Raw genomic sequence first — 20,507 nt, 5'->3', positions numbered from 1 at the left:
CTGGGGCATCTATTTACGCCTCCCTCTGGGACATGCATATTCTTTTTAGTATCAGTTAAGTTCATCAAAGCTGGTATGGACCCAGCTGGGGTGGTTGGCAGGCTCTGTGAGCACCTGAGTTGGAACTGGGGTGCAGTGGGAGAAGAAAACCCATTTCCCATGCCTTTTCTGAGAGAGGGGAGATTGCTGGCAGTCATCTGGAAGGAAGAGGTTTACCTTGGCCCAGGATGGGAGCAGGGCCAAGACCAGAGGAGGAGCCTTGGGACGCAATGACCTTGAGGAGCAGGAATCCAGGGAGGAGATAACGGGAGTATCAGAGACATTTTGATCCCAATCGCATTTGGGGATTAAGGCTAAGGGAGGGGGTGGCAGGGAGACAGGCAGCCCGTCCTATAAACCAAGATGGGGCCAGGATCCCTTATCCTGCAATCTGTCTACCGGCCAGAGAGCCTGCCTCAGGGAGAAAGCTGGGAGCCCATGCCTGCAGCTCACGGTTTCTGTTCCTGGTTTCCTTCTGGCCACCCACTGGCCTTTTCTCTCCCTGTTCACCTGTTCCCCCAGTTATGGTTTCTCCCTCCCCCAGTCCCCTTCCCTTCTACCCTCTGATCCCCAGAGCAACTCTCTCCCAGAATAAACTCAGAATGCAGTGCACGTGGCTTGCTAAGTGAGGACGTCTCTGTCCTGGCACGTACATATTTCTGGTATTCAAGATGTGCGATTTGGGCATTCTTCCCAGAGCTTCATCCCTCTCCGTCCCTGGAGAGATGAGGTTGGGAACAGGCAGGACAGCGAAAGGCAAAAGGAGACCAGCACATGTTACTGAGAATGCAGGGAGATTGATATTTTCTTTACGATTAGATGATGCAAATTTGAAATAGTCAGATATAGAAAATATTAATGAACTTGTTTTATACACAAAATTGTACATAATGAAAATGTGGGGGTTTTTTTAAATGAACAACCACACAATTTTGAAGTCATCACGCCAACTGAATTATAAACTGTATTATGCTGTCACCACATGGCATCAGTAACCGTTATCCTTTGCCAGAATCATGGGAACCATATTGTTGTAAGTATTTACACCTGAGCAGATTAGCAAAATTAGTGACTCTGGGAGGCGCAAAGCCCCAGGACACCAGGCCACAGCTGTTCCCTGATGTGCAGTCTCCCAGGTGGTGGGTCTGTGGTCCTATTGTGCTCCAGCTGTCTTCTTCATTCATCAAGTGTCTGTGACAGCGCAGACACCTCACTGGGAACACTGATGTGAATATGGTGCAGTCCCAGGTCTTGAAATTGTAAAGTTCAGTTGCTAGATTCCTATGTGTCCCCTTACTTTTGTCCATAAAATTCTGAGGGGGAAGAGAAGGTAGCTATGGACCTTTACATCTGATTTCCCAGATCGCTGATTTCCAAACTTTCTGAAAAAACAAGGCCTCTTACCACTGTTGAAAAGTTACAAGATCTTGTGATCTTAATCTCAGCTGATGACTGAGAGAGAAGGAGACGTAAACGCTGCTATTAATTCTGTGAAATTGGAATTGAATTGGTAGTTGACCATGGCGGTGACAGGAGTCAACTCTGAGTGCTCAGTCTGTGCCAAACTCTATTCCAAGAATTTTTCATGTATTAATCTATTTACTCCTATAAAGTCACCTTCATAATTATCTCCATCTTACAGAGGGAGAAACACTCCCAAGGCCACCTGCTAGGTAGGGCCGGTGCTGTGAGTTGTCAGGAAGATGTAACTGAAAATCAAAGCTCCTCCCGATTCAGAAAAATCTCTCCCCAAAAGTAGGAGAGAAAGAAAGCAGTCTCATTACTGAATAAGCATTAAACCGATGTGATACACATCCCAGGCATTTTGTTAAAGGGTTGCAAAGACAGACAGAAATCCCGGCCTTTTATATAGGTAATCAGATACAACCCATTACATAAATGTTCTCGAGATAAACTATAGCCAGAACTCAAATAAGAGGCCGGGACAGGACTTTTGTTAACCCACAGTTCATCTTACAGTCACTTGGTGACTGGGGGTGTCCATCTGCGTTTGCTAATTTGCTTTACCCAAAGGCAAAGTAACTTGCCATATCTTTAGGACAAGGAATCGTTTTGCAACTTGGCGGGAGGCATCTACTCTAAATTTAGTTAGGCTCATCCTGATACTTGTATTTCAAAGAGAGGATGGCGGGACCTTGCGAAAAACATTTCTGGGTGATTTACACACATTTCAAAGAAACAGAGAAAGAACTTAAAATTACAAGTTTTCTAAAGTAAATGCTCTGAGGGAATGGACAGGAGTTAAGTGTCTTTCCTTATTTTCAACAGGGAAAATGAAGCCTCTTATGTTTAATTTGCAGTTACCCTTACAGAGGAGAACACGTGTGATTAGAAACGAGCGGCCACTGTGTACTGACCAGTGTGGCCTCTTGCACGTGGGGGAGAGAGGTCTTCGCTGAATCCACCAGCCTGCTTGGTTGCATTGAGATGTTTTAATCCCTTGGGAAGATCTGAGGCACAGATTCAGAACCACTGTCGTCTGTGTCCCAGAATCCCAGAGATTCTGAGAGGGTGCAGGACTAAACTAAGTGCCCTCACCAAGGCACTCAGTGAATGTGGGGAGCGTGTGCACGCCCATGTGAGGGCTGTTGGCATGCAGGAAACAGGAAACCGTGGGGTCTGAACCGCAGTGAGAAAATGAGACAAAATATTGAGTTTCCTGGAGAAGCCACTCCCTTTTGAGTTTCAGGCCCAGAGTGTCAGCTACTGATTGCCACCTTATGGACCGGGACCCTGCTCTCCTGCCTGACTGGGCCCGTCCCGCTGCCGAGCTGGAGAAAGCCCGTGGGGCCCAGGCAATGGTACCATTTCCCATTCTGTGGGGCTGGGTGCTCATGGCCACCGTGACAACAGGTCAGATGCCAGGCCGAGAAAGCCACTCCATGGGCTGAGGGAGGGAAAGAGGGACCAGTAGGCACAGAAAGTTTTGTTCCTTCATCCCAGGCTTTCCAAGATTCTCCCAGCCATAGCACCCTCCCACCTCTGACCCCCGAGGAAGCATCCCTTCCGTCTCCAATTGCCATTGCTTATGGGCCCCCCTCTGAGATTTTGCGGCAGCTGATTTGGGGGAGGGGAGGCGGGTATCGCTACCCTCAGTACCTTTAGCCTGGCCTGACTGTGTATTTCAGATGCCTCAGCAAGCTTGGTGGAGCAAAGGCCCAGGTGGGTCCTGGTACCTCGTGGACAAGCTAAAACCCTGCAGTGCATCCTGAAGGATTCCCAGTACCCCTGGATGAGCTGGTACCAACAGGATCTCCAGGGACAACTACAGCTGCTGGCCACCCTGCGGAATACCGGGGATAAGGAGTTCGTATCCCATCCTGGAGCAGATTACCAGGTGACACGGGTCGATAACACGGAGCTGGGGCTGCACGTGGCCAACGTGACCCAGGGCAGAACCCTGTACTGCACCTGCAGCAAAGACACAGTGAGACACCCTCCTTGGACAAATGAATAAAAACCATCCCGGATTGGCAACCACAGACCCAACCTCCTCCCCCGCCCCGACAGCCCCCCTAAGCCTGCTTCCTCTCCCCCCAGATCCTCCCTTGTCGCCTCTTTTCTATAAACGGGCTCTTTTTCTCCCCCAGTTTATTTATTTTTGAGAGAGAATGTGTGAGAAAGAGGCTGTGCACCAGGGGGAGCAAGAAAGGGGTACAGAGAGGAAGAGAAAGAGAGACAGGCAGAGAGAGAATCCCAAGCAGGCTCCAAGCTGCCAACGCAGAGCCGGACCCGGGACTCCATCTTGCAAACCATGAGATCATGACCTAGGCCAAAATCAGGAGTCGCACAGCCAACCGACTGTACCCTCTGTAGACTCTTCCTGCTGCTTTCCCACTGCCCTTTTGGTGAACACTCCGCCTGAGTAGCACGGCGATTTGACCACAGGCTCCGAAGGGCTCTGTTGCAGACCACTCTGCCACTTGGGAGCTTTGGGAGAAACTTGGTTTCTGTGCCTATAAAGTACAGACAGTAATTCGCCCAGCTCAGAGCTTGCTGTGAGGATCGAACGGCACGATTCTTCACAATATGCCTACATAACTAGCCAATGCATTTTAATACCAGAGGAGTGCTGGAAAGAAATCTAGAGAAATTCTGGGAGCTCAGAAAGGAGGAAGAATGCGTATCTCAATAGGTAGCCCCTTCATCCACACCCCTAGAATAAACACCTGCTTTTCCGATTAGATCCCCATATGCAGCACTCACCACCACCTAAACATCTCACACCCCAATCTCAAGTTGATCTCTTTTGAAGTAAAATCCTCCAGAGAGGGCCTGACCTGGGAAGGACCAGGGTCTGGAGCCACAGCAGAGGGCTCGCCAAACGTTGACTAAAAAACCATGGCTCAGAACTGGGTTTGCAAACTGAGCAAGGTCATACAAGGAGTGAGGGCCACACAAGGAGCCTAGGGTCCCAGGCAAATGGACCAGAACCAGCAGGCCGGTGCAGGGCCTGGAGAGAGGCCCCGGTCCTGGGTGCCCTGCAGAGACGGTAGGCCGAGAGGCTGCTGCTCCACTCTGCCGCGAGCTCGGAACATCTCTATCCCAGAGGGTGTGGACCAGACGAGCAGGTAACTGGGGTGCAAGGTGGGAGTGAACGAGAAGACATCTCAAAGGAACCTCAGTCCCGATGGTGGTCTGGGTGGCTGCGAGGCTGGGCCGCTGGCAAGTGTCCTTTCCTCAGTGCTTGTGGAGAGGGAGTTTGTCCACTAGGGGGCACCATCTGCCCGTAGTTCTCCATGATCGGCTCAGACCGATAGTCTGGCATGGGTCACAGGTGAGTCTTCTCTCGGCCCCCTCTCCAGTGTGTGGTGAACACCTGCGCGGCTCTAGAGGACAAGAATGGTGATAGGGAGCAGGGCTAGAGCCTGGCCTAGGGCACTGGGGACATTTGGGTATCTGTCCTCTCATCCCTCCAAGAAGGGTACCTCTAAGAACGCCCCGCTTAGATCCTTCCTCCGAGGCCAGCAAGAGGCTGTTATACACCGAGATGGCAGGGCAGAGAGGCCTGGGCCACCTGCCCTTAAGGAAAGCTGAGGCCCTCTGCTGGCAGCTTTTGAAACTCAGCCAAGCACCTCCTGCTGGAGCGATAGAGGGTACCGTCGCTCTGGTTGATGGGTTCGCTTCAACCCCAGTTCGCGGGAGCTCCCTGGAGACTTCCCAGACGCAAATCTCTTCACTTGGACCATGAACTACGCCTGAATACCACTTCCTAGCCCCTCGATTCCTAGCTGATTGAACTAGCCCTCCTAGATTGGCAGATGGTAGGGATTCACACTTTTTGATTAGATTATCAAATTTGATTGATGCTTTTTGATTAGATTATTTTATTTATCCGTTGTTATCCAGATAAGAAATACTGATCTATGTGATGTCGTCTCCTGTCTACAGTCTGGTGAGAGTGATTTGTCCATGTCTTTACAAAGTATATTTAGCTTCATTTTCTCATTCAATACTTTCAAATGCCCTCTTCGGCAAGTACCACCATTTGTTGCTTTTTATTTTTGCTTTTATTTTAATAGGGAAATGGGTGCTCAACAGTGATGTCACGCAGGTAATTGGCATACAGCTAGGACTCAAGTAGAGGAATTCTAAGTCAGATCTGTGACTCTCAACACCTCATGATGCTGCCTTTTTGCATAATGAATGCATTGCCACCGGGACAAGGCAGGTGTGAGTTGGAAGGCATCTCTGCCCCTTCCAGAAAGGCGGCTCCTGTTGTGGTGCAGACATGGTCAGAGAGCCCAGGGAAGACCACACACGATGTGGCAGCAAGTCAGGTGAGTGTCCTGCAGAGACCCTAAGTACCCTGCAGACTTGTCCTAGGATTCAGTGGGTCCAGAGGGAATAGAAAGAGTTATACATATTAAATCTAATTATTTGGAGGGGAAAGTAATATATTTTGATGGTGTAAATTGGGTTCTGCTCTGTAGTTAACTCCATAGTTTGGGTTGGTTTGAAACTTATGGGATTCCAGGACAGGCAGGTAAATACAGTCACTTAAGACTTTGTTCTCCTTTGTCTCAGCCATTCTCTCAATTAATCAATACGTGCGTAGAACACCCACTCCGTTTTCAGTCTTTTACTAGATATGGTGTGACTTTCAAGAAATATCAGGCATGTTTCCTCTTTACCTCCTCCAAATTTTACTCCTCTTCTCTTCTTTATTCTTTCATTTGGAAGGTCCTTGGAGAGCAGAAAACATGAGCTCAAAGTTGCACTTGCAGCTCTGAGAGGCAGAGGAAGGAGGATGGGGCCTCTTTGTTATCATTCAGATTCCTGAGCCCTGAACAGAAATATAGCCCATATTTATGGTCCCTACACCATCATTTCAGGGCTTTTGAGCAGGAGGACAAGCGTGGGTCTCCTGTGAAGGCAGGGGCTTAGATACAGGTGGGCTTAGGAAGAGGGAGTTGATAACAGGCTAATAATTATTAGGGCTTAGGATCCATGCAAGTCCCTTGAGTGTAGGCACACATCCATGAGTACCTGGTGGGGCTTATTAAGGATAAACTGGAATAAAGTTGGGTTGGTAGACAATGAATCCTGACACAGATTAGCAGTTAGCCAAGCTGAGGAGAAAGTATAGAATACTAGAAAACTTTACAAAATTGTATAATAGTTGGGGTTGTGAATTTAAACTTATTTTTCTACTTTTGTGGGTTCTCCTCGTTATATACAATGAGTGTTTAGGGTTTCTGAAATCAGGGAAACACTTCAAAAACAAAGCAACTCTATCTGACAGTTGCCTATCTAAATGATATTACAATGTACTTGTCTTGCAGTTATAGTTTTTGACCTCTACCCAAATAAATACAATAATGTTGTAAAACTTCCTTTTTATATTTTATGCCTAAGAGCCTCTTCCATACAGGCTGGGAAAGACAGGTGCCTGACACCTGAGGAAAGGGAACATATATTGGTAAATTCTATCAGAATGTTCTCTGGCTCTCTGATATAACCTGATTTACTTATTTATTTATTTTGTCTGTGTGTGTGGACATGAAAATAGTTTCCATCCAAGTTGAAGAAAGACAAACACAGATGTAAAGAAATGGTGACAAGGAGACCTGGATGGTTCAGCCAGTTAAGCCTCAATAAATTTGGCTTGATGCTGGCTCAGGTCATGATCTCACAGTTCATGAGTCCGAGTCCCTCATTGGACTCCATGCTGACAATGCAGAGCCTGCTTGGGATTCTCTCTCTCCCTTGCTCTCTGCCCCTCCCATGCTCTCTCTTTCTCTCTCTCTCTCTCTCTCTCAAAATAAATTTTTAAAAAAACCTTAAAAATTATAAAAGAAAAAAGAAATGATGACAGATTACCAGTCATCCCTTGGCAAAGACTTAAAAATGGGATTATCACTTATTGAGGGCCTACTGTGTGCTAAATATTATGCTCCATGCCTTACATAAGTTATCTTATGTACTACTGGTCCCATTTTATAGATATATTCAAACAAGACAGGTTAAATTACTTAATTCCTTGCCTAAGGACACAGAGTTAGTAGCTGTTGAAATTGGGATTAAATACCAAATTGGATCCCAAATCCATGCTCTTTCAGGCACACTAAGCCTGGGATCATACTTTTGGGCATCTAGAAATGAGATAAACTTACATTGGAGGGGGAGATGTTGGAAATCAAAGAGTGGAGGGATAGCAGTCACAGCAGGGAGCCAGCTAAACTGACAGAATCCAGACAGCAAAGCATATTGAAGGCCGAAGGGAAGTCGGGCAGGTGGCCAGTCGAGGGGGCAGCAGCCAGGAGAACCAACCATATGGCAGGTAGGCAGCAGCAGGAAGTTGTGACAGCAAGAAGCTGGCCTCATATGGGCTTCCAGCAACATCTAGGAAGAGTAAGGCAGAGCCCCAGGCTTATAGGAGCTGGGGAATGAGACAAGGTTGTCAAGACAAAGACAGCATTAATGGAACTGGGATTAAAAGGTAGGGTGGGGGTGCTTCACTGCAGGAACAGAACAGAGTCCCAGTTACTAGATTTGGGCTATTTGGTAGAAAAGGGTAATGACAAGTTTGGCTTGGTGATGAGTTAAACTTCTCTTAACCAAGGATAGCATTGGCCCCATGTCTTGGGCTGCTGTTGTAGATGGGGTTCTAGAGATTATAGGTATGCCAATTGAATGGCTCAAGGTAGGGATATGGGCTATAGAGAGCCAGCCAAAAGCAAGTTTGAATGCATATTTTATAGTTGAAGCAAATCCTACATGTGATTTACTAACATTTAATAATCTCTTAAAAACAAACCACCACCACCACCACCACCACCAACAACAACAACAACAAATCATAGAGCAACAAGGAGCACTGGTTTGATTTCAGTCAAAGTAGCTGCCAGACACCCCAAAGTAAGATAATGAAGGTACCTAGTACTGCTGACTTTTCAACAGACCTGGGAGCAATGACCTTGGGGTTCCTTGGCAGTGTCAGCCCCTGGACTGGCTTCTCAACCCCCATCTTTAGCTTCCAATGGGCAACTTGATTCTACTCCAATTGTTATAGACAATGACTTCAAATCAAAGCTTTTTTCCACCCTGATTCCCTGTGGAACAGAGCTCATTTTATGGTTTCTGAAATCCTCCTGTCCTTGAAACAAACACACAAAGGAAGACTTGCAAATTGTAAGAAGTCTTGAAAGTCTCATAAGTACAGTAGCTAACATTAATTTCTGTGCACAAGCATAGGCTCTAGCCTTATCTTCACCTTGTTTTTGTGAGATCCTGGCCTACTCACTCACATTTAGCTTTGGGGATCATAGCTTTTCAGCCTTGAGAACAGTGGTTACAGGGGATATCCCCTTACTCAATGGAGCAGCATACTCTCCAAAATCCTAACATGTTATTATGATTTGAGGAAACTGATAAATACCCTCCCCCTGCTCCATTTTCTCCACATAACTTCTGAACAAATGGAGGGAGACAAAAGGGTAAGGCAGATGGGAAGGGAAACTTCTGGCAAGGTTACTTACAGAGCTGATAGAAAATATGGCTTAGACACATGGCAACAAGGGATTCCCAAGGCTGCAACTTAAAATTAGAAAGATGTATCCCACCATTCAGGATCTTCTACCAGTGGCGGACTCTACCATATTTTCTACTAAAAACATAAAGTGCAAATAAATAAACAGATAACCTTATAGATGCCACATGTTCTCCCCTTTCAGTGGCATTTGTCTCCCACTAAAGGGCCTCTTAGATTTTAGTCTAACTTGTTTCAGGAAAACAGATAAGTGTTAAGTTATTAAATTCATCTGCTTCTCTTACTCTTAAATGGAAACAAACAATGTTATGTGGTGATGTTTTGGAGCCCTTAAGAGGATTCTTTCAAGGGTTCTCCATAAAAATGGGATCTCCAGGAATGAAACTGATAGGAAGTTCAAGTTCTTATTTGATTTATATCACACAAAACAAACAAACAAACAAACAAACAAACAAAAACCACCTGACAGATTTGGTAATAGTGGACCAATGGGAGTCAACATCCTAAAATGTGATGGGATCCTCCCTAGGTCACAAACCTGTTAGTGACAGAAACTGGTTCAGTGCCCACCTGGTACCCTAAAGAATGGACCGTGTTCTAACATTGAGAGTCTCCCTTTTAGCCCATACAAAGGTGACCTGGATCTATTTAGTTGGTAACTTGTGCTCAGGGGACAAGAACATAGCTAAATTTTTTGAGATTCTGGGTTCTGAATTGATACTAATTTGTGGTGTGTGTGGTGGTAGGGAAGACTTATAATCAGTGCTGTTCTGATCAATGTGGGGCTTTTGAAAATTGAGGGATAAATGGATTTTTTTCACCTAAGTCATCCCTGGAGTAATTCAATGGGGCTCTGAAACCATCTAGAATTTATTTCCATATTTCCTATGTGCATTGGTGAGAATGGAAGGGGTGCATTTGTTTTTTACAACTGGTAGAATCTCTACAATATCTCTTGGTCTGTGAAGTGAGGGCTTTTATTATAGAAGGGGCTAAGAGAAAGTTGGTGGGACTTTCCCTTAGTAAATCTAAAACATCAGCACATTGTTGAGGTCAGTACTACCAACACAGACTTGAAATATGCTGGGTGATAATTTGTATTTTAATCTCATTCAGTTCTTCAGTTGGCCATGTCATAAGAGTGGTGGGGAACGATAGTGTTTGATTATCGCATGGTAACACCAATTATAGTTGCTGTTCCATATGTCGCCTCCTTACTAGAGCAAATAAATTCAGTCCTTCACACTCAGTATGCAACTATCCATCTGGAAAATGTATTTTTGTACATTGCATTGAGAAGCTCAGAATTAATTCATTTTCATTTGTCAGGGACAACAGTATTTTTTTTACCTCCATGCTCAAGCAGTCACCATTGCTCTGCCCCTGAAACTGAATATAGTCTTTAAGGAACTTGACAATCTCAAAGAGTACCAGGCTGATCTATTGTATTGATGATACCATGTTGGTAGGATGAGATAACAGGGAGTAGCAAGTTTCCTGGGTGTCTTGGAAAGGCAGATATGTGATAGTGGGCAGGTGATGCAACCAGTAAAATACAGCCACCTGCTACTACAGGCAGGTATATGTTGGATTCCTCTGCTGAACTGAACATGTTTTATATTTGTGTTCCCTACTGTGAAGAATGGTCTCTGAAGATCTCTAACTTTTATAAGCAACATCCATCTCATTAGGATATCATGCTCTGAACCATGTAATGAGAGATCTATAAAGTTGCTAGTTTAGGAAGAGAGTAAGTCAGAGAAGACTTTGCAGCCAGCACAGGTTGAAGTACAATTGGCTGTTTGTTAGTTGTAAACTCTGTTGATTCAATGGTGCTGGAAGTATCTTTAGTGTACTGAATGAAGCTCATGTCAAAACCTAATAAGAAAATCAAAATAGAGATCCCAAAACATGGTAGCAAATTCATGCTCCTTTTTCTTTTTTGGGAAATAGCTTCTGGTTTGCCACTGGGGTCTAGTGGAGACTAAATGCCTGACTCCAGATCACCAGTTGGCCATGAAACTTGCTCTAGGTGGGTAACTGTTATTGATTTGGATATATGCTCAACAACATTGCATCCCCAACTTCTAGTGTAATGGGCCAGAGGTAAATTAGGCCCTGAAAATCCAAATAAATTGCACTAGCAATTGCCCTGGGAAATCTTTCCTTAAGCCACATTATGACCTCAAATAGATTTATTCATAAACCGTTCACTGAGGATGGAAAGACTTTACTGGTTGACAGGTTGATACTGATTGCACATCTACTAATGTGATAATAAAGCCCCTCAGAGGGATGCCCTGAGGGAAAGAGGAGAATGGGATTCTTCTCAGGAGACAGAAGTTCAATCAACATATCTTACCTGGGGTAGGGTATATGTGAATTTCTTGAGAGTGGCTAGTGGTCTGCCCTGACAGACACTCAGAAAGAGGGAGATGGACGGAATGGGGATTAGCTGTTTGGGGAAAAATAATGTAGTGGGATTTTTCAGGGTCAGTTTGGAGCAGGAGAATATTGTATCCCATGAGAATTCTCACCAAAATGCTCTCACTTTTGAGGAATTTAAGAATCATATAGATAAGCAGGTCTGTTCTGAAGTCCTTCTTCATTCTCCTGAGTGCTTTTTAGTGGCTCCATAAAAAAGTGATGGGGCCAAATGGAGCTTATGCACCTGCCTACCACCACTGCTGCAGATTCAGTGTGCCAGCGTCAGTGACCAATCTCAGCCCTGATGTAGTTCTGATGTAGTGCTGTACCCCAGGTCCCCTGGCAGCCCCTTTCATCGTGGAGGGAGTAGCTATTGTCCTTACTGAAAATGACATAGTCTGTATTTGATCTTTCTTTTCCTTGCCACCTTCCCAGCACCATCATCCTTGAATTAACTGAATGCCTTACGTATCCTACAAAAAAAGGAATGTATTTTCCTTTTTTAAGACTGTTTATTTATTTTGAGAGAGAGAGAGAGAGAGAGAGAGAGAGAGAGAGAGAGGGAGAGAGAATGAATGGGGAAGGGGCAGAAAGAGAGGGAGAGAGAGAGAATCCCAAGCTGGCTCCATGCTGTCAGCGCAGAGCCCATTGTGGGGCTTGATATCATGAAATGTGAGATCATGACCTGAGCCAAAATCAGGAGTTGGATGCTTAACCAACTGAGTCACCCAGGAGCCCCAGAATGTATTTTCCAACCAAGGAAGCCACTGTACAGTGACAATGGTGAGACAGTAGGCTGATGCCCATGGAATACAGTGACCGTGACGTATGCATTATCACCTAGAATCAAGTAGCCTTATAAGATAACAGAATAAACTACTGAAATCATAGTACCATTTTAAGGTGGGAAACATCTCCAGAGGGTAAGGTGCTCTCTTGCAAAAACCATCTGTTTTTCCATAGCTAAAATGTCAGTTAATACGATATCTGAAGGTAAAGTTCTCACAATTGCCTTAATAACCCGTACACAAAATGTTGCTTTTCAACACTGCAAGCTGGGGTTTACTCAGTTCGAGGTTTTCGAACCCTAGAGAGGACAAGATTTCCTGCTGGCACTTTGCTTCCTGAGAGGAGTTCTCTTGTCCTCTAGCTAGACTGTAAGTTTCCCATAGCCTACCTGTGGTGGCCACAGGCAGTACCCTCTAAAATTCATTTTTGTTTTTGTGCTTTTGATCTTAAGTAACTATTCATTAAAACTCTCAGGTGGTAACTGGCGCTGCAGGGGTGAGATGAAAACACAGGGAGTAAGGAAGAAAAATGCAAGAGTAACAGTTATATAGAATGGAGTCCCTGCAGCAGCAGGCATAATAGAAGGGGCAAGCATATATGGCAAAATCTGGCCCCAATTCCCTGTTACACCTGCTGTGTCATATGCATCGGTTCACTTTTGTATTAACCTCCCATGACTCCAGCCTCTATCCAGAATTCTGCAAAATGAATGACCAGGATCTACGCCTGGTGTAGAGAGTCATGTGGGCAAGGAGAAACAGAGTGCAATACCTCCTATAGTCTCCTTCTTAGGAGCCTTTTCCCTCACCTGTATGTCTAATCAGCTCTCTCTTTGTCATATTTCCTTCTTCCTTTTGGCATGTGCAATTCGACAAAAGTGCACATTAATTCAGTGCAAGTAGTAAGGATTTATCACCCAAAATGGTGGACTGGCCTTTTTTTTCAATAGGTCAATGATCCCTTTGTTAGAACACAATCCCCACTTGATAAAACTTCAACTGCCTAAGGGGTAATGAGTTTGCCATCTTTATCGAATGGAGAAGACAAAGGGTTATCATGTAAGGTCACAGTCTAGGGATGTACAAATCACTCACTCCGTTGGGCAGAAGTGAGACAGGCATGCCTGATGCAATCCAGGGCATCTACTCAAGGTTTAATTGTGAGGCTGGACACAGGGACAGGCTGTGCCACATGATCCAGAATTCCTGCCATGGGAGCTCAGTTGTTTTTGATTGTGTTTCTAATCCAGGACATGTAGTTAAAGATTTTGGTATAGATGCCAACGTCAGCTCTCAAAACACATCCATCTGCAAAAGCCAATATTCCTTGAAGGACCCCATTGCAGACTGCTGGGGCAGCTGTGACTTCCTGCCAGGAAAAAAAAAAAGGAAACTAGGTTATCTTATCTTTCTGGCAAAAACACAAAAGAAATGAAATGGGAAAACTAAGACATTAAGAACATACTACCTTGCAGGACAGCCTCCTTCCTGGCACAATGCCTAAGCACAGCATACCTTCCTGGATCTTGTAGGTTTTATAGGCATTGTGGCACTCATGCCTGGAGATTATGGAGATGTTCACATTCTGCAGTGAGTCAGGATCCTTGGCTAGAGGACAGAAAGACACAGAGCTTGTAAGATCAGTAGATAACAAACCTCCTTTTTTTCCTTGCCCTCTTTTTCAACATATTCCTTCTGGCAGAAAGGAAAAGAGATCAAACACTGAGAGAAATCAAAATGTGGTTACTTGGACAGCAGGAAATGATCAGATTAACAATTTCTCACGATACAAGTGTCGATCTCTTTATAAGAGATTAAATTCTTGGAAGTGACATGTAGATATGAGACATTTCTGCAACGAAATGAAATAAATCACTTTAAAATTTTCTAGAACTTTAAACGTTTCAGGAATATCCTTTGATATGGAATTCTGATTTATTTTATTTTTTGAGCCTTTATGTTTATTTATCTTTTAGTTGAAATTCATCACTGACTCCTTTTTAAATTTTTTTTATTGAAATATATCTGACTTGTAACAATGTGTAAATTTAAGGTGTATAATGTGTTGATTTGATACATTTATGTATTGTGGGTTTTTTTTAAGTTTATTTATTTTGAGAGAGAGCAAGAGAGAGCAGGGGAGAGGCAGGGAGAGAAGAAGAGAGAGAGAATCCCAAGCAGGCTCTGCGCTGTCAGTGTGGAGACTGATGCGGGGCTTGAACTCACTAACTTCGAGATCACGACCTGAGCCAAAGAGTCAAAAGCTTAACTGGCTGAGCCACTCAGGCGCCCTGATACATCTATATATTGTAATAAGATTGCCATCATAGTTAGCACCTCTATCATGTCACATAATCATTTCTTTTTTGTGGTGGAATAATTAAGATCTAGTCTCTTAGCAAGTTTGATCATATCATGATATTGCTGTCTGTATTCAATATGCTATGTCTTGGGTCTCCAGAACTTCTTTAACTACTGGCTGCAAGTATGTACCCTTAAACAACATCTCTTCTTTTTAGAGTTTGAAGGAATTTAGAGAGCCTAGTTTTTCATTTGTCAGATCAGAAAAAGTCAGTATCTGCTAAAAAAATTATTTCATAAGCCAGATCAAAATGTATTGCATTTTTTTGGTTATGTCGTATCTCTTCTTGACCAAGTAGCATAAGCCGGATGAGTCAAACATACTGCTCATCAGAGGGACATTTGCCTATTTTCAAAACTCAAATGGAATGAATCTCAGAGGTCAAAGAATTTCTACCTGTGTAGAGGACATAATGCTAAGTGAAATAAGCCAGACACAGAAAGACAAGTACTGTATAATCTCACTTCTACATGGAATCTAAAAGAAGCCAAGCTCACAGAAACAGAGAATAGAATGGCGGTTGCCAGAGGCTGGTGGGTGGAAGATATAGGGGTATGTTGATCAAAGGGTACAAACTTTTAGCTATTACACAAAGAAGTGCTAGAGATTTAATGTGCAGCCTGGTAGCTATAGTTAATAACATTGTACTGTGTACTTAAAACTTTCTGAGAGAGTAGATCTTAAGTATCCTCATCCCACACACTTACGTAAAGTAAGTACGTGAGGTGATGGGACCATCATTTCACATTGTATATGTATATCGAAATATGACGCTATGCACCTTAAATCATACAATGTTTAATTTTCAATTATACCTCAGTAAAGCTAGGGGAAGAAGAATTTTTACTTTTTTTTTTTTTTGGAATATTCAAGTAAATGTACCTCAAGGTCTGAAGGTGTTTACCAAAGAGCAGTTTAAAAAGGTTGGAGCCATGGCAGCATTGTTAGAATACGTGTACAGCTGCCTCTTGACTTCTGTAAAAGGAGGATTGGGGTAGATGGATGGGTATAAGCTGACAAGCTTGGCCAACGTCAATCTCCTTTCCATACTATAGTGTGTATATCACATGATGAATATTAAATACATAAATAAACTTACTCATGAGCTAGTCTTGCATCAGTCTTGCATACAGAAGCCCTGCCTGGTTTGGCACAGTTTGCATATTTATCGTATGTTGAATACATTAATATTATTTCATGATATATCAAGGCTTTAAGTTTCTGTATTGCCTGAAATAGTTTGAAAACATCCGCTACAGTTTGTGCCACATTTTAGAGGTCACAAAACTGATGCCCCAAAGGCAAAGTGACCACCTGTCACACAGCAAATTAAGACTAGGATACAAATGTCTTCTTTCCACTAACACCATTTCTATCATGTCTGGAAGCATAGATGGCAGCAGGAGACAGTGGGAAAGGAAGCTCAAAGGACTCCCTCACTAAGGTACAGGGAAAGGGAAAAGAGATGAAAAAATGAATTAAGAGGTCAGAAGGAAGCCTCACTGGGAAGAGTTGCAGAAGCCAAGAATAGAGAGGGAACAGAGGCGTCTCCTACTCTGAGAGAACAGTATTATCTTGAGGTCACTCACAGGCATCACATAGGTTGTAGGCCCACGTGGAGACCATGCACATGGCTTCTTCAGGGGCAGGTTCCTCAGGCAGGCTGACCAGTTTCACATAGTCATTGAGTTCAGTGTATTCTCTCAGCTTGATTAACATCAGGTCGTATTCAATAGAAGTGAATGAGAAGTGTGGATGATGAATCATCTTCTCATAGCCAACTACTTGTATATCTTTCTCATCATAGTTTGATGGATTTGTAATCCCCAGTATAACCTGAAGCTTTCTGGAACAGTGTAGTTGTTTGAGAGAAGACTTGACAGAGATTATTTATCCATCCTTTTGGGCTTTTATTGGCCCCTTCCCACAGACCTTTTTCTCTACCACTGGACATCCCCAGAAGACCTCCCTAAGTCCACTTAATTGAGCAGTAGCACCAGGCAGGGATCTGGGTCTGTGCCCAACCTGAAAACCCAAAGCATAAAGTGGTGTTGGGGGCTTACTACTTACGGTAAGTTGCAGTGTGCAGCTGTGATCACCCATAAGGGGTGAACCAGAACTCCAGCACAGGGCAAGTAATCAGATTTCAAGTAGACCAGGTATGGAGGAGTGATGTCAGTTAGGTAATCTGGATCAAAAGCCAGGGCAACTGGAGAGAGAAACATAGGAAGTTCTGAGAGTTTTGCAGGGATCTCTGGGAAAAACAAAGGAAAATTACTTAATACGCTTATGTTCCCCCTACCCTTCTAATACCTTTGTCTGTAAGCTGAATTTGTAAACTGGCTTACTTTGTTCTAAAAACGTGAAGAAAAGGATACAAACATATCAATTTTCAAAAGATACGGGTATTTTCCCTTTTGTTGTCAATAAATATTTTTCAAATTAAAATACAAGTTTTCTAAATACTTTCTACAATTCAGCGAACATATGTTAAATCAACTCCTAGAGAACTTTGTTTTTACCTTTTTTGAGAATGCTTTTATCTATCTCATCCCTTTCCCTACAACAATGAAAGGCAAAACAGTACAAGTGCCATTTAAAAAATGGACCAACTGCTAACAGAATCTGCGGAGGGGGAGATAATTTATTCATTCAGCAAGTAAGTACTGAGCATCTAGTAGGCGCCAGGCTCTGTTTTAGGTGCTGGAGCAATATGGGGAACAAAGCAGATAAATATCCCTGCTCTCGTACGTTCTGATGAGGGGAGACATTCAATGACAGTAAACACAATACATAAGTGAATGATACAGAGTGTTAGATGGTGATTGGTGCTGCGGAAAAAATAGTACAACAGGGAAAGAGGGAAAGGTAGTACTGAGATGTGCATGCATGTGGTGGGGCCTTCTGCAATACTACATAGCAGTCAGGGTCAGTAGACCTGTGGACAGCATGAGTCATGACCAATGAAATGAAGATGAGGGAGTTAGATCATCAGATATCTGGGTCATTGGGGTTCCAGGTGGAGGAAACAGCTGGAGCAAGTGTCCCAAGGCTCATTTAAGGAGCGTCACAGAGGCTGGTGTGGCTGGCATGGAAGGTGAGGGGGAAAAGAGCAGGAAAGCACAGAGACTACAATGGTGACGTAGGGTTTTATAGAATATCATTAGGATGTGGACTTTCTTCTGAAGGAATGTTAAGCCACATCTGGGTTTTGTGTAAGGCAGTGATAGTCATTTCCTTATGGAAAAGTGGGAAGTGTAGGAGTAGAAAGCAGAGAGGTCTGTTGGAGAATAATGTGATAATCCAGGCAGGGGATGGTGGCTTGGCCATCGTGGGCAGTGGAGGTGATGAGATGTGTTTGGATTTAGGACATATTTAGAAGATAGAGCCAACGAAATTTTTCCAAATAGATTGGATGCGGGGTGTGAGAGAAAGAGCTTTTATGCATACCTCCAAGGTTTTTGCCTGAATAACTGGAATCTGCGAGGACAAGACCAAACACCCTCTAATGCTCTGCTATGTCCATTAGTTGGAGCTCTGCTTTCAACCCCTGCCTCTGCTTCTCATTCCCTCATGCGCACATTGGTCCTGTTCTAGACAGGCCCAGGGTTGGGCCAGTATTCCTTGGGAGCAGGTCTGGTATCGGGGTGTCAATGTCCACGTCTCCCCCAAAAGCATACAAGCAATCAGCTGAGATGAGGCAGATGGGCAGTGGCACAGTTGGAAAGCTGGTGGGGATGGTCGTGGTGGTGAGGGAGGGAGAATCCGTTCTTCGCTTGTAGCCTGGAGCAGCGCCTTCTGTCTTTATCTATCTTTCGTGATTCCTCCCAGATTTCTTTTTGGCAAATAAAGAGAAGAATGTGGAAGATACTCACCAGTCAGGTTCAAGAGAGCCCAGAAGAGGATAAACTTCATATTGATGTCAAAGGCCTTTTCAAAGGATGAGTTTCAGCCCAGAGTCTCTGGAAAGGATGGAGAAGAGGGACAGAAAAGGGCTAAGGAAGATACAGCAAGAAGGGGTGTGTCATCCAAATATATCATCTGAATTCTTCCGGTGGCAGGATTCAGTTCCAGAAGAGGTGGCCACCAGTCAGGATGGTGTCAGGTATCAGAAAGATAAGAACTGAGATCAGGTGTCTTGGTCCCTGACACAGTAGAGAATGGATCTGAAATGTAGCATTTTTGTTTTCCTTTTCAGGGGAAAACATACCTAATCTGAGAGATGTCAGGGCTCACAGTGTTTCCACAGCCCCCTCCTCTGTGCTCTGGCCTTTGTGAGACTCTGCAATCATGGCCCTCTCCAAACTATACTCAGGACAGTGACTCCTCCCATCTGTGTGATGCTAACCCCTGGTTGTGTGACACAGACATTTGTCTCCAGTGGCCATAACCCAGCCCTCTGGTGCTGGCCTGACCCCTCTGCCTGACACTGAACTCCTCCTTGAGATAGATCAGCCTTTTCTTTCATGTCACTGTCCATCCACTCATTTACTCCCCCAGCCAGTCAATAATTTATATTAGGTGTCTGACTTGTGCAAGGCTCTGTGCTCACTGTAGAGGCTGCTTAAATGTGAAAACACTGGTCTGCCTGCAAAGAGCTTATACACTGGTGGGAGTAATGGGTACATAGACAGGCAATTACAAAATAAAGTATTCAGAGCTCAAGCTCTACCTGTACCACTATCTACGTGGAAATATTCGCAAAACACATGATCTGTTAAATGATTTGTATCCAAAGTATGTAAGGAAATTCTAAACTCAACAAGAAAACAGACCGCTCAATAAAAAAGTGGGCCAAATATCTGAACAGATACCTTACCAAATGCATTAGTCTGCTCAGACCGCCATGATAAAACACCACAGACTGGGTGGCTTAATAAACAGACATGTATTTTCCCACAGTTCTGGAGGCTGGAAGTCCATGATCAAAGTGCCAGAAAATTCATTCCTGGCTTGTAGATAGCCACCTTCTCATGGGACCTACTTCCAAATACAGTCATGTTGGGGTTTAGGGCTTCAATAGATGAATTTTGGGAGGACACAGTTCAGTCCATATTAACAAAGAAGATACACAGATGGCAAATAGCATATGGAAAGATTCTCAACATACATTAGGGAATTACGAACTAAAGCAACAACTACACGCCTTAGAGAATGGCTACAGTTTAAAACAGAACACCAAATGTTGGCAAAGATGTGAAACAACAAGAATGTTTATTTATTGCTGGTGGAATACAAAATGTACAGCCACTTTGGGAGACAGTTTGGTGGTTTTGCACAAAGCTCAACATAATCTTACCACATGATCCAGCCATCACACTCTTCGGGATTACCTGAAGGAAAACTTATGTCCACAAAATCTTACACATGAATAATTAGAGCAGTTGTAGTCACACTTGCCAAACCTTGGAACCAACCACGATGTCCTTAAATAAGTAAATGGGTAAGCAAAGTGTGGTACGTCCTCCCTGGAATATTATTTGGTGATTTAAAAAAATGAGTTATCGAGTGATAAAATACATGGGGAATCCTTAAATGCTTATTATTAAGTGATAGAAGCCAGTGTAAAATTATTATATATTTTGAAAAAGTCCATCAATAGAGACAGTAAAAAGATGAGTGGTTGTCATAATTTGAGGAGAAGGGGGCAAGGATGAACAGGTAGAGCACAGGGCATTTTCAGGCCAGTGAAATTATTCTATATGATACTCTAATTGTGGATACATGCCATTATGGGTTTGTCCAAAGCCCTAGTACTATATAACATAAGAGCAAGCCCTAATATAAACCATGGACTTTAGTTACTAATAATGTGTCAATATTGGTTCATCAGCTGTAACAAATATACCACACCAATGCCAGATGTTAATAGATTGCT

The 20,507-nt window shown here is 43.8% G+C and overlaps 2 protein-coding genes, 1 pseudogene and 1 gene segment (V, D, J or C); 3 read left to right on the top strand and 1 right to left on the bottom strand.

Annotated features, from left to right (window-relative positions):
* The window catches only part of MGAM2 (maltase-glucoamylase 2 (putative)), a 108,282-nt gene extending 104,959 nt beyond the window's left edge, over nt 1-3,323 (top strand). Inside the window, exon 51 of the transcript XR_008296572.1 lies at nt 3,189-3,323. The gene's annotated coding sequence lies outside the window, so the exon portion shown is untranslated. The remainder of the gene's footprint in view (nt 1-3,188) is intronic.
* On the top strand, nt 2,781-4,925 carry LOC106970403 (T-cell receptor beta chain V region E1-like). The segment is given in 3 exon segments: nt 2,781-2,913; nt 3,189-3,487; nt 4,866-4,925. Coding segments are annotated over 3 exon segments (492 nt in total).
* Nucleotides 3,515-20,507, top strand: part of LOC106970404 (T cell receptor beta variable 9-like) — a 54,808-nt pseudogene continuing 37,815 nt past the window's right edge.
* LOC106970420 (serine protease 58-like) lies at nt 13,403-18,937 on the bottom strand. The gene is made up of 6 exons (XM_015067036.3): nt 18,840-18,937; nt 18,505-18,591; nt 16,700-16,838; nt 16,219-16,475; nt 13,736-13,875; nt 13,403-13,636 (listed from the first exon to the last, which is right to left on the bottom strand). The coding sequence occupies exons 2-6, from the start codon at nt 18,542-18,544 to the stop codon at nt 13,487-13,489; spliced, it is 726 nt and encodes a 241-aa protein (XP_014922522.1). The 5' UTR covers nt 18,545-18,591; nt 18,840-18,937; the 3' UTR covers nt 13,403-13,486.

Source organism: Acinonyx jubatus, chromosome A2, assembly GCF_027475565.1.
Source record: "Acinonyx jubatus isolate Ajub_Pintada_27869175 chromosome A2, VMU_Ajub_asm_v1.0, whole genome shotgun sequence".
NCBI lineage: Eukaryota > Metazoa > Chordata > Mammalia > Carnivora > Felidae > Acinonyx > Acinonyx jubatus.
The sequence above is the reverse complement of the archived record's forward strand: the minus strand, read 5'-3'. Positions and strand labels throughout refer to the sequence as shown.